Below are 15,000 nucleotides of genomic sequence, written 5' to 3' on the forward strand. Positions count from 1 at the left end.
ACGAAAATGAAGACGAAAAATAAGATGAAATGAAATAGACAAGCACGTGATGGAGGAAGTATAAGTGGATTAGAAGAAAGAGCAAAAGAAGAAAAGGAAGAAAAGGAAGAAACGAAGGAGAGAGAGGAAGAAGAATGAAAGGACGCGTAGAAGGAGGAGGAGGAGGAAGAAGAACAGGAGAAAAAGGACCAAGATGAGAACAAACAAGAAGCGAAGAGAAAGCGAAAAAAAAAAACGACAAATGAACGAATGAATGAAAACAGGAGGAAGAAGAGAAGGGAGAATAAAGAGGGAGGTAGAAGAAAAGGAAGAGAAGCAGGAGGAGGAGTAGGAAATTTAAATGGAAGATGGAGGGAGAAAGCGAGGCGAGGTTGCAGACTCCCTCCATGAGCTGTGAAGAATGGAGGGTGCTTACTTTTGGCCTGGGTCCTTCCCCTCCTCCCCTCTGTCATGTTGGGATGAGGTGCGGTGAGGCCTGAAGAGATGGCCCGGTGTTAGTTGTCAGGAGTCAGTTAGTAAGGTAGTCAGGTGTGGCGTTGCGGCGTGGCGGGAGAAGGAAATAGGAAGACAGAAAAGAGAGAAAGATAAAAACTAGGGAATGAAACGGGGAAGAAATGGAAATGATAGAAATGAAGTAAAGGGTTAAAATAAGTGAAAGAAGAAAAAGAAAGGAATGAATGAACAAAGGAAGGAAGACAAAAGGAAGAAGAACAAGTAGTCATAAATCTCCTGGGGTCTTTACAAGACTGTTTGTGTCGCATTTGAAGTGAGAGGCGGACAAGAAAGGAGGAAAAGATGGAAGGAGGAATTTATGAACGTAATGGGAGGAGAGAAACAAGAGAGACTAACTGTGTGTACGTGTGTGTGTGTGTGTGTGTGTGTGTGTGTGTGTGTGTGTGTGTGTGTGTGTGTGTGTGTGTGTGTGTGTGTGTGTGTGTGTTGTGAATATTCAAAGGGACAGGTGTTATGGGACATTCATTTTCCCACCAGTCTTGTTCCATTTTCCCCGACCCTCGTCACTCCGCCCTGCATTCCTCTCCCCCTCCACCCTCTATTTCCCTCCTAAGCTTACTCCACCCTCTATTTCCCTTCCTAAGGCTTACTGTTTTTCCTTCGTTTTCTATTTCATTAAGGCCTTTTCTTTGCTACGTCCTTGCCTTCTTTGTCCTTCATTCTCTATTTCATTATCGTCTTTTCTTCTCCACCCATCTCCTCCTCCTACCTCTCACCTCTCCTCCAGTCTTCCTATTTTTCTCTGATTTTTCTATTTCATTATCGTCTTTTCTCCTGTATCTCCTTGCCTTCCTCCTCCCGTTTATTCTGCACCCGCCTTCTCTGCTTCCTCCTCCTCCTCCTCCTCCTCCTCCTCCTCTGTCTTCCCTGAATTATGCCTCGTCCACAAGTTCCTGTGTTCCATATTACTTGTGCTACCAAGTCACTCCCATCCACCCGCGCATCCCAACCCTTCATAACACTCGCCTCGCCTCCCTCATCCTACCCCACCGCCTCACCCAACACGCCTCCTCTTGCCCATCACATACATTCCCATCATAAATCTCCTCCATAACATACACCACTACATAATTTCCACATCCCTCCGAGCTTACACTACCACACACACGCCTCCTTTCCTCTCTCCCTCCTTCCAGCTTTCTCTCTCTCTCTCTCTCTCTCTCTCTCTCTCTCTCTCTCTCTCTCTCTCTCTCTCTCTCTTATTATTCCTGCCCTCTGCTGACTTAACAATGTCTTTCATAATATACTAGGCACCCGAATGTATGTAGCAGTGGTGCCGGTGGTGTGGTGGAGGAAGATGACTGTGGTGATAAGGGGTGGTGGTGGTGGTGGTGGTGGTGGTGGTGGTGGTGGTTGGTGGTGGGGGTTGGTGGTGGGGGTGGTAGTGGTGGTGTTAGTGACACTGGTAATAGTAAACCTCTGTCTCGTTTGGCTCTTGTATCTCTCTCTCTCTCTCTCTCTCTCTCTCTCTCTCTCTTCACATATTCAACCTAGTGTGAGTTCTGTCGTGAAATAGAGTCTGTTTCCACAAGTAGCTTCTCGAATGTCCAGCGCTGAAAGGCCTCGGTTTTCTCTCTAAATTTGAACTCACTCGTGTGCAAATGTCAGACAAGAGGAAGCGAGACAGACGTGTGGTTCTCAGTACTGTGGATGGGAACGTTACATACACACCAAAGCTATGCCATATACAGTGCAATCTGACCATACATAGTTACTACAACACCTGACATGACGTAACGTAAGGGAAGCTGATATGGCCTTATATAACCTAATCTAACTTTATCTCATATTGAATCTAAACTCTTCTCATCTTATCTAATCTAACTTATCCTAACCTCATCTAGTCTCACCAACCTAACCAAACCTGCCCGCACGTAATCAGATCTTTCTTAACCTTACATAACGTAGTCTTACTTCACTAAATTTCACCTAATCTTATCGAACCTAAATTGACCTTATCTTACCTGACCTAACCTAACCCTATCTTACCTAACCTAACCTAACCTTACCTTACCTGATGTACATTCTGAACACACCATATCTGACTTGACATATGCTAACCTAACTTCATTTATCTTAGCCCAAACCTAACAAAACGTAACCTAACGTCACCAAACCTCTCCTAACAAGATTTCACGTACCTAACCTAATCTAACCTAACAGAACCCTATCCTCCCCAATCTAACACAGCTAACATAACCTCTCGCTCATTACAACCTACAGTCCTACACTCACATAAGACACGCACACACACACACACACACACACACAAAAGAAAATTGTAGACACCCTCACCACTATCTCTTCTCCCCTCTTTTACTTAGTCCCAATGTAGCATCTCCCCTCTCCCTCCTTTACCCTCCTTCCGCCTCCTCCTCCCATCCAACCCCCTCTCATCATATCCTCCCTAGCTATTCCCGTATTTTTGCTCATTAGACAAGGAAAGCCTCTACTAACTCTCCATATAATTCCAACTTTTTCAACACATTAGTGATTCACCCTCCCTCTCTCTCTCTCTCTCTCTCTCTCTCTCTCTCTCTCAGCCTCCTTCTCCTCCTGTTATTTTCCCATCTCTAATCTTCTTCCCTTCATCTTTTTCCAGCGTAAATACTAACTTTTTTTTTTTTCATCATATCTACGGAATTAATCTTCTCTGTTTTTTTTCTTAGTCTTTTTTTTATTAATTTTTCTCTCTTCCCTCTCCGTCTCTCCTTTCGGTATCCATTCCTGCTCCCTTTGCTTCATTTATCACCGACATTCCTTTCATTTATATATCTTGTGTTACGCATTTCGTTTATATCGTTTGTTTTTAGGAATGGTCATCTGACGCCACTTCATACCTTTCTCTGGCATTCTCCTTCTTTCTCTCCTTCCTCTTCTCCTTTTTTTATGATTTTTTTTAGGGGTGGGGTGTTAATTCATTCATTTGTATTTTTGTGTGTTTTCTTTCAGTCATTCGTTTAAATTCTCTACTGCATGTACTCATTCTTTTCTTTCTCCTCCTGGTAATCCCCTTCTTCTTCTTCTTTTTCTTCATCTTCTTCTTCTTCTTCTTTCTCCTCCTCCTCCTCTTCTTCTTCTCATATCGCTCCTTATTTTCCCTAATTTAACTCCTTATCCTGTTGTTTTCTATCCATTTCACAAACCTCCTCCTCTTCCTCTTCTTCTTCTTCTACTCCTCTTCCTTCTCATATCGTTCCTTATCTCCTCTTAATTTCACTTTTTGACTTGTTTTTGTTCTCTTCACACATCCACTTTCTCATATTGCAAAACCTTCTCCTTGTCTCCCTTTTCCTTACCTCTTTCTCTTCCTCTTCTTCTTCTTCTTCTTCTTCTTCTTCTTCTTCTTCTTCTTCTTCTTCTTCCTCTTCCTTCTTCTCTTCCTGCTTCTCATTACCCTCCTCCATCTGCCGATTTTCCTTACTTATGTCTAAAGTTACTTAGAGTTGATGGCAAGTCTTGGATCGTCCGGGTTTCTCCACATGAGACATCTCCTCCTCCTCCTCCTCCTCCTCCTCCTCCTCCTCTTCCTCCTCCTCCTCCTCCTCCTCTTCCTCGTCTTCTTCTTCTTCCTATTTTTCTCTCTCCTTTCATCGTCTCTTCCTCCTGCACCTCAATCTTCTCTGCCCTCAGTTTTCATCCTCATTTTTTAATTTCATGTTTACTTTCCTTTCTCGTCCTTTCATTGTCACGGTATCTTCATCCTTTCATTTTTCTTGTGTTTCCTTTCTTCCTCCTCCTCCTTCTCTTCCTCCTTCGAACACAGTCCTTGAGGCAGACACAAAATCTTTACGTGCTTCGAGTTTATCCTGCCCTCTCCCTCTCTCTCTCTCTCTCTCTCTCTCTCTCTCTCTCTGCCATGATACTCAAGCACACTCAAATCTCAATTCAGTGGCAGCATTCACAGTGCAGCAGGGAGTTTGTTGTGTCCCTAGTCTGTATTCACCAACCTCTTCCCTTCAGGAGTTAAGTAGAGCGTTGGACACACTCATGAAACTTTTTGTATTCATCTGTACTTTTCCGTTTCTCACTGGCGTATCTTTCTTTATTCACTTACACTGTTTTATCTCTCAATTTTAAGTCCCTCCGTCAGCTGACTGTCTCCCTTACACACCTACAAACTGGTAATATTTCCAGATCAGAGACAAAACACATTCTATATTCACCGAAGCTTTTTCCATTTCTCAGTTGCAAGTCCCTCCATCAGCTGACTGTCTCCCCATAACGCTTGACAATACTAAAAACATCAATCAGCTGACTCGCTCCCTACAACACATGATAACTGGTAGATTCCGGGCGCAGAGAGACAACATATTTGCTATATTGACCTACACATTTTTTTCATTTCTCAATTGTAAGTCCTTCCATCAACTGACTGTCTCCCATAACACCTGACAACACTAAGACCATTAATCAGCTGACTCGCTCTCTACAACACCTGATAACTGGTAGACTGCTAGATCAGATATACAAAAACACATTCTATACTCACCTAGGCTTTTTTTCATTTCTCAATTGTAAGTCCCTTCATCAGCTGACTGTCTCTCCATAACACCTGACAACACAACACTAATCCCATCAATCAGCTGACCCGCTCCCTACAACACCTGATAAATGACAGATTCCGAGAGCAGAGATAGAAAAAATACAGGAGAACGCCAAAAGAAGTTCAAACGAGTATACAAAACCCTCCCGCCCCTCAACTTCAGGTCAAGAGCGCACGTGAAGTTCCCGCCAGGAGTACTTTATAATACTCGCCAACACTGGACATCTTTCTCATCTTCCTCCATTTCTTTCTCCTTTTATTTTCCGTCTCTTGTCCCTGTTCTTAATTGTAAGTTGCACCTTTGTCCTCCACGTCACACAACACATTTCCCTGGTGGTCTTTCTTGCTTAATAATCTTCTCTGTCTTCCTGTCTCTCTCGCCTTTGTCTTCCGCTTCTTCTTCTTCTTCTTCTTCTTCTTCTTCTTCTTCTTGTTTTTTTTCTTTTTTTTCTTCTTCTTCGTCCTCGCCATTGTCGTCCTCCTTCTTCTCTTCTTTTCAGTCTATTCTCATCTTCTCTCTCCTATTATCTCGTCTTAGATATATTTTCTTTTTTCCTTTTACTCATTTTCTTCGTTTTAATAAAGTTCCTCATCTGCTTTGTTTTCCTTTTTTTTTCTTTGCCCCAAATTGCTCCTCTTCTTCCTCCTCCTCCTCCTCCTCTTCTTACAGCACCACTAGAAGCAGCAGCAGCAGCAGCAGCAGAAAATCACTATCACCACCACCGCCACCACCACCACCACTACTACTACTACTACTACTACTACATAAAGACAACTATCTCTACCACACCAATCCTACTGGTCCTCCTTCTCCTCCTTCTCCTTTTCCTCTGCTGCTTTGCTTCTATCCTTTCCACATCTCCTTTTTTCCTAATCACATCCCTCTTCCTATTCCTCCTCTTTTACTTCCGTTCCCTCAGCTTTTCTCCTACCATTTTTGCGATCCACTCCTTCCCTCTCTTTTTCCTCCTCCTCCTCCTCCTCATCCTCCTCCTGCTCCCTTCCATCTCGCCACAATCACACCAACAGTTACCGGCCTCAGGGGGACCAAGTGAGAGGCAGCTTCCGGACTGGCTCTCTGAAACGGTCCACTGTACCTCCTCGCCCCTGTTACCGGTCCACCTAACACCATCCCCCTCCCTTCCCCTCCCTTCTCCCTCTTCTTCTCCTCTCTTTTGCCCCCTCCTTCCTCCCATCTCTCTCTCCCTCTCCCTGAAGCCAACACAACTTTCTACCTTTTTAATCTCCAGACTCATTTGCTGGTCCCCCCTAACCGCTCGGAATCTCTCTCTCTCTCTCTCTCTCTCTCTCTACCTTTGATTTTTCGTTTTCTGTCTTTTTCGACGCCTTTCCTTTCTTCTGATAGTGTTCATTATGTCGTTTGCTTCTCTCTCTCTCTCTCTCTCTCTCTCTCTCTCTCTCTCTCTCTCTCTCTCTCTCTCTCTCTCTCTCTCTCTCTCTCTCTCTCTCAGATACACACAAACTGTATCTCGCTACCTAACTAAATCCCATGAAGTCTTAAACCCTCTTGAGTTCGTTCCCTAAGCGAGACTCCTCCTCCCCCCCCTCCCCTCCTCCTCTCTCTCTCTCTCTCTCTCTCTCTCTCTCTCTCTCTCTCTCTCTCTCTCTCTCTCTCTCTCTCTCTCTCTCTCTCTCTCTCTCTCTCTCTCAGCCACACACACACACACACACACACACACACACACACACACACACACACACACACACACACACACACACACAATGAGAAGCCACAATGACATCACCAACTTTGATGGCTGTGCTAGAAGGAGAGATTGGAAAAGCTAATTAATGAGAGAGAGAGAGAGAGAGAGAGAGAGAGAGAGAGAGAGAGAGAGAGAGAGAGAGAGATTTAATCATGGTGTTCAAAGTAATGAATGGAGCGGAACGAATAGATGGAGGCGATGTGTTGACGAGAAGTGATGGCAAGGCGAGGGTGTGGATAGTTATTAAGTAAGGAGAACCAAACGCTTTAATGATACAAGGCAAATGAGTCTTTTGTTTTTCTTTTTATGTAAGTTACAATAGTGGATGAGATTAGAGGAGGACAGTGAGAGGTGCTGAGTTTATCATATTTTCATTTTATCTGATTTTTTCATGAATATTCACATATTCAACCTAGTGTGAGTTCTGTCGTGAAATAGAGTCTGTTTCCACAAGTAGCTTCTCGAATGTCCAGCGCTGAAAGGCCTCGGTTTTCTCTCTAAATTTGAACTCACTCGTGTGCAAATGTCAGACAAGAGGAAGCGAGACAGACGTGTGGTTCTCAGTACTGTGAATGGGAACGTTACATACACACCAAAGCTATGCCATATACAGTGCAATCTGACCATACATAGTTACTACAACACCTGACATGACGTAATTTAAGGGAAGCTGATATGGCCTTATATAACCTAATCTAACTTTATCTCATATTGAATCTAAACTCTTCTCATCTTATCTAATCTAACTTATCAAATCCTATCCTGCTTAGTTTTTAGTATTTAATTTCTTTTTATTCTTTTCAAATTGAGCCTCACCTTACTTTTGTCACGTTTATCTTTAATTTCAATACATATTTAGTGTTTGTATGCAGTTTTATAATCTGGCGTCTATATCATCTTATTCGAAGAGGCGTCACGAAAGAATAATTTTGAAATCCCTTCACTTCACTTGTAACACTGAGAGAAAGACAAGAAGCCCCAAGAATAGCACAACACAACACGTTACAGCACAACACAACAGAGTATAGCACAACACAACAGAACACAACAAACCACAGCACAGCATAGCATAGCATATTACAACACAGAACAGTACAACACAACAAAGTACAGCACAACACAACATAACACAAGACAACTCAGCACAGCACAGCACAGCACAACACACAACACAACACAACACAACACAACACAACAGAACACAACACAACACAACACAACAACACAACACAACACAACACAACACAACAGACCACAACACAACACAACACAACACAACATAACACAAGACAACACAGCACAGCACAGCACAGCACAACACAACACAGCACAACACAACACAACACAACACAACACAACACAACACAACACAACACAACACAACGCAACACGCAACATAGCATAAAACAGACACAATCTTACATTCAACCAAGCAGTAATCAGACAAAGAATCTCACAGACACACACACACACAGACACAGACACACAAAATACAGGTGTACCGAACTCACCCTCTTTCTTCCCTCTCTCCTTCCCCCAGGCGGCTACTGGCGGCGGCGGTGAAGGCAGGCAAGGCGAGCCAGTTCCTGTGGGTAGGCAGCGACTCGTGGGGAGCAAAGATTCACCCAGTAAGGGACCAGGAGGAGGCTGCCCTGGGCGCCATCACCATCCTGCCACAGCGAGCGTCCCTGCAAGGTGAGGAACGTGGAATGAGTTGATGGGAAGAAGGAAAGGAGGGAAGGAGGGAGGGAATGAATAAGGGAGGGACGAATAGAAGGAGGGAAGGGATGAAGGTGGGTATAAGGGAGAAAAAAAATAGAAGGAGGGAAGGAAAGAAACAGATAATTGATAGGAGGGGAGGAAGGAAGGAGAGATGGGAGGAGTTAGGAAGAAGGGATGGGAGGGAAGAAAGGAGGGAGACAGGAAAGCAAGGAAGGGAAATGAGGGAAGAAAAGTGAAGTAGATGAGAATGAGAGAAAGAGAAAACTGAGAGACTTGATGGAAGAGAGAAGGAGGGAGGAAAGAAAGGAGGAAAAGAGGGAAGGAGTGAGGGATGGAGTAGAATGAAAGGAGGCAAAAATAGGAAAAACAAAATGAGAAACAGAGAAAGTATGAAAGCAATATTATGAATTCTTTTTTTTACCTGAGGAGTCTTGGTTTGAGTACTGGAGGGAGGGAAGAAGGAAAGAAGGGAGTGAGGCAGTGAGGAAGGAGGGGAAAAGGAGAGGGTGACAAATGGAAGGGCAGAAAGTCAGGAAGCAGCATAAGTGATTTTTTTACCTAAGAATAATGAAAAAAAAAAAAAAAATAGGAAGGGAGAGAGGCAGGAAAAGAGAAAGACAAATGGAGGAGCAGATCAGGAAACGGTGACACGAATGAGTGATTTATTGTATAGAGCGCGGCCCGTCAGGAGGTAAAAGCCAGGTCTGGAGAGGAGTCTGTTAAATGTCACTTACCTAGAAGAAATAGTCTCCACAGAAATGGTTAATCGAGTTACTGTGGTATGTACTGTTACCTGGCACACATCCAGATGGCGGTGCTCTTCCTGGAGGGGAAGCAATAGAGAGAGAGAGAGAGAGAGAGAGAGAGAGAGAGAGAGAGAGAGAGAGAGAGAGAGAGAGAGAGAGAGAGAGAGAGAAGGTAAAGGGGGAATTTTAACTCGTAAGTGAAGTCAATGAAAATAAATGAATAAATTAATATAATGAGTGGTATTACAAGTAAGGTTATACGGCGCTGAAATGTAAATTTGCATCACAATACTAATGCACAATGTTAATATAAGAGAATCAACAAAAAATAAGTCATAAAGAAACGAGAAAAATAATAAAGAAAAAGCCTACAAATTAAGAGTGCTGGAATCTTTCTGTACTTCCTTCAAATGAAAGCCACTAACCCAACTGAACCAAAATTGTATACCGAGTAAGGATGCAAGTGAACTGAAAGGAGCTGAGGATGAATGGAGAGAAGGCAAGACAATTAGCAGACTGAAAAAAGTAACCGGAAGATAATGGCAGAAGACAACGCAGGAACCAACAGTGCAACGAGCTGTGAAATCTGAAGGCAGAGAGTTAACGAAGTGGAAATAACTCTCGGTTGTACCATATTCGGAAAAAAGCGAGGGTGCAACTCCATTACGTTTACACACACACACACACACACACACACACACACACACACACACACACACACACACACACACTAAAAGCTTGTCCAGTAAGGTAAGATATGATAGAAAAGCACACTCCATGACACTTCACCTCGTCTTGGTCATTCATCAAGTAATGCGCGACAATCTCTCCTCTGTGTTCAGTGTTTGCTGGCAGTCCTTCGTTCTCCTTTCTAATGAAAATCTATTAATTGTCGAGTTCTGGAAAGATATTGTCAACATAATCAGGGAACTTATAACCGAGGGAAAACTCAAATTACTATGAGCGAGTGCACCTTATTTCTGGCTGTGCACACGGAATTATTCACAGTGAGAGGTTAGTGCAGTAACTCTCGAAAACTTATCTAATGGCACAAATATGCACACAGCTTCACAAATTGAAAGAAAATTCTAATACAAACCCGGCAGTGCAGCACAGAGCCAGCCCGTGTGAGTGTGACAGGAGACGGGACACAGACACAACACAAATCTTGAGTCCACAACGAGATAAGATACGATATTCAAGGAGAGTATCTTAGTATTATTTTTTGTAACCACTGACAGTATAACACCAGTAATTATATAATCCAACATGTCCCTACTAGACATGAATGATATTAAAAGCCCTGCAAGGTTTGATATGCTCCTTATTGACGCTATCAAGACTACCCACACTCACTCATCTGATGTGACGCGAGAAATATGATAATGTAGACACTGTGGACCTGGTGACACTGCCCCGCCCGATGACTCTTGACTTGCTTTAGCCAATCATAGAACTCCACACAGGTAATGATGCCATGTCCATTTTAGGTTAGATAAGTATGAACAAATTCTAATAAAATCTAATAATGTTTGGAGGTTGCCAGTAATATAGAATGTGTTAACTGTAAACCTGCACAAGACTGTACTAATGAATCTGAGAAGCCATAACAGTCAGTGGGACAACAAAATGGAAGTCAAGAATTTTCAGTGGCTGATTTAATCACAACAAAAAGAAACAGTAGATAACTGGAAAGCCTTGTGAGGTTAAGAGTACTTACTGGATATGAATCTTTAAGTCTCTGAAAGACCACCTATATAACACTCTTCTCGTCACATTCATAAACTACAAATGTGACAAAGGTTATAAAATCAAGACTGTCTCCTCAATAACTGTGTGAAGAGATGAGGTTTGGAATCACGAGTTGGAGTTATCACAGAATTACTATTAAGACTATTTATTTTTCAGTTAATTATTATTTTTTTCTATTGATTCCATTTGTTTTTTTTATTATTTGGGTTTATAATGCTATTTTTTTTGCATATTTCACTCAAAAAAGCTTCATTTCAGTAGTGAGGACCTTATTCTAAAACACCCGCCCGAACCAACACTACTTTCACTAGACTCGACTGTTTTACAATTCTAGAGGCAGATTAACAAAACATTTACGCTACAAACAGAAGAAACACTGCTGAGAACCTGGCTAATCCTGTGTGACCTTTGCAAATTGTCACGGTGGGAGAGTAAAGGGTTTCTGAATACAAGACAGCATGACACGCCTGATCAATGAATGGTAAAGACATCAAACAGAAGCCGAGGGTGAGTGAGACACTTAAGTAAGGCAAAGGAATCTCCATCATAGGTATTTTAAGAATCGTCAACACACAGCGGGGCGGATGTAGGTCAGGAGGGAAACTCAAGTCGAAAGGATACAAAGAGAGGAATGCATGAATGGAAATATGAATGTATGAATTTTTTTTTTTTTTTTTTTTTTTTTTTACATTACAAGGGCACTGGCCAAGGGAAAACAGTGTTGGAAAAAAAAAATCCCGCTGGTTGCCAGGCCCTGTTAAGAGGAAAGTAGGAGAAAGAAAAACAAAAAATCTAAAAGGAGGGTCCAGTTAACGTAAGAGGTGTCTTGACACTCCTCTTTTGAAAGAGTTTAAGTCATAGGCAGGTGGAAATACAGACACAGGTAGAGAGTTCCAGAGTTTACCAGTGTAGGGAATGAAGGAGTGAAGATACTGGTTAACTCTTGCATTAGGAAGATGGACAGAATAGGGATGAGAAGAAGTAGAGAGTCTTGTGCAGCGAGGCCGCAGGAGGGGAAGGCATGCAGTTAGCAAGTTCAGAAGAGCAGACAGCATGAAAACAGCGGTAGAAGACAGATAAAGATGCAACATTGCGGCGGTGACTTAAAGAATCAAGACAGTCAGTTAGAGGAGAAGAGTTGATAAGACGAAAAGCTTTAGATTCCACCTTGTTTAGTAAAGCTGTGTGTGGATCCCCCAGACATGAGAGCCATACTCCATACACGGGCGGATAAGGCCCTTGTACAGAGCAAGCAGCTGGGAGGAGAGAAAAATGGACGAAGACGCCACAGGACACCTAACTTCTTGGAAGCTGATTTAGCAAGAGTAGAGATGTGAAATTTCCAGTTTAGATTTTTAGTGAAGGATAGACCGAGTGTGTTTAATGTAGAGGAGAGGGAAGTTGAGTGTTATTGAAGAAGAGAGGATAGTTGTCTGGAAGGTTATGTCGAGTAGATAGTTGTAGAAATTGAGTTTTGAGGCATTGAACAAAACCAGGTTTTCTCTGCCCCAATCAGAAACAAGTGAAAGATCAGAAGTTAGGCGTCCTATAGCATCTCGCCTTGAGTCATTTAATTGTTGTTGGGTTGGGCGTCTGTTGAACGCTGTTGAATAATGCAAGGTGGTATCATCAGCATAGGAGTGGATAGGGCATTGAGTCAGATTTAGGAGATCATTGATGAATAATAGAAAGAGAGTGGGTGATAGGACAGAACCCTGTGGAACACCACTGTTGATAGTTTTAGGGAAGAACAGTGACCGTCTACTACAGCAGCAATAGAACGATCGGAAAGGAAACTGGAGATGAAGGTACAGAGAGAAGGATAGAATCCGTAGGAGGGTAGTTTAGAAATTAAAGATTTGTGCCAGACTCTATCGAAGGCTTTCGATATGTCAAGGCCGACAGCAAAGGTTTCACCGAAGTCCCTAAAGAGGATGACCAAGATTCAGTTAGGAAAGTAAGAAGATCACCAGTAGATCTGCCTTTACGGAAACCATACTGGCAATCAGAGAGAAGGTTGTGAGCTGATAGATGCCTCATTATCTTCCTATTAAGGATAGACTCAAAGGCTTTAGAAAGGCAGGAAATCAAAGCTATAGGGCGGTAGTTAGAAGGATTGGAGTGGTCACCTTTTTAGGGACAGGTTGAATGTGAGCAAACTTCCAGCAAGAAGGATAAATAGAAGTAGAGACACAGATGAAAGAGTTTGACCAGGCAGTGAGCGAGTTCGGAAGCACAGTTTTGAGAACAACAGGAGGGACTCCATCCGGACCGTAAGCCTTCCGAGAATCAAGGCCAGAGAGGGCCAGGAAAACGTCTTTATAAAGAATTTTAATTTTAGGGATGAAGTAGTCAGAGGGTGGAGGAGTAGGAGGAATATGCCCAGAATCATCCAAAGTTGAGTTGGTAGCAAAGGTTTGAGCGAAGAGTTCAGCTTTAGAAAAGAAGAGACAGCTGTAGAGCCATCTGGATGAAGTAAAGGAGGGAAAGACGAAGAAGTAAAGTTGTTAGAGATATTATTGGCTAGATGCCAGAAATCTCGAGAGGAGTTAGAATTGGAAAGACTTTGACATTTTCTATTGATGAAAGAGTTTTTAGTAAGTTGGAGAATAGATTTGGCATGATTACGGGCAGAAATATATAGGGCATGAGTTTCAGCAGTTGGATGGCTACGGAACCGTTTGTGAGCCGCCTCTCTATCATTGACAGCACGAGAACAAGCAGAGTTAAACCAAGGCTTTTTAGCTTTAGGGTTAGAGAAAGTATGAGGAATGTATAGCTCCATGCCAGAGATAATCACCTCTGTTATGCGCTCGGCACAAAGAGAAGGATCTCTGACATGAAAACAATAATCATCCCAAGGAAATCAGAATAGTACTGCCTTAGTTCCTCCCACTTAGCAGAGTTAAAATGCCAGAAGCACCTCCGCTTAGGCGGGTCCTGAGGCTGCACTGGAGTGATAGAACAGGTAACGGAAATTAGATTGTGGTCGGAGGAGCCCAACGGAGAGGAAAGTTTAACAGAGTAAGCAGAAGGGTTGGAGGTTAGGAAAAGATCAAGAATGTTGGGCGTGTCTCCAAGGCGGTCAGGAATACGGGTAGGGAACTGCACTAGCTGCTCTAGGTCATGAAGGATAGCAAAGTTGAAGGTTTGTTCACCAGGTTGGTCAGTGAAAGAAGATGAAAGCCAAAGCTGGTGGTGAACATTGAAATCCCTAAAATGGAGATCTCAGCAAAAGGAAAGTGAGATAAGATGTGCTCCACCTTGGAAGTCAAATAGTCAAAGAATTTTACATAGTCAGAGGAATTAGGTGAGAGGTATACAGCACAGATGAATTTAGTTAGAGAGTGACATTGAAGTCTTAGCCAGATGGTAGAAAATTCTGAAGATTCAAGATTGTGGGCACGAGAGCAAGTGGTGTCGTTACGCACGTATGCGCAACATCCAGCTTTGGATTGAAAATGAGGATAGAGCAAGTAGGAGGGAACAGAAAAGGGGCTGCTGTCAGTAGTCACAGACAACTGTGTTTCAGTTAGGAAGAGAAGATGAGGTTTAGTAGAGGAGAGGTGGTGTTCCACAGATTGAAAATTAGAACGAAGGCCACGAATGTTGCAGAAATTGATAGTGAAAGTATTAGATGAAGTGTCAAGACACCCAAGGTCGACAGCAGAGGGCAGTCCGACCTGGGGACATTTATGGTCCCCTCCCCAGAGGGGGACTCCGAGGCAGGGCGTGGTAAAGCCATTATTAAATTTTGATTTGAAGAGAGTGTAAAAGTGTAAGGTGTTGTAGTGTAGTGTAGGAAGTAGTAGAAGTTGTCTTTAGAGGGCAGGCTGCAGCTGCTCAATTGTATAAATGAGACCACAAAGGGAACCGGGAAGAGAGGACACGGGGAATCACTCAGTCTGCAGCACTGCCTACATCCCCGTAAGTATGAAATGAATATATGAATACATGAACGAATGAGCGAATGAATGAAGGAATGATGGGTGAA

The 15,000-nt window shown here is 42.9% G+C and overlaps 1 protein-coding gene across 1 annotated transcript in view; it reads left to right on the plus strand.

Moving 5' to 3' along the window:
* Positions 1–15,000, plus strand: part of LOC123519757 (metabotropic glutamate receptor 8-like) — a 117,249-nt gene that overhangs the window by 46,264 nt on the left and 55,985 nt on the right. Inside the window, exon 5 of the mRNA XM_045281262.1 lies at positions 8,327–8,481. Coding sequence (XP_045137197.1) covers positions 8,327–8,481 — 155 coding nt within the window. The remainder of the gene's footprint in view (positions 1–8,326; positions 8,482–15,000) is intronic.

Source organism: Portunus trituberculatus, chromosome 46 (genome assembly GCF_017591435.1).
Source record: "Portunus trituberculatus isolate SZX2019 chromosome 46, ASM1759143v1, whole genome shotgun sequence".
Classification (NCBI taxonomy): Eukaryota; Metazoa; Arthropoda; class Malacostraca; order Decapoda; family Portunidae; genus Portunus; species Portunus trituberculatus.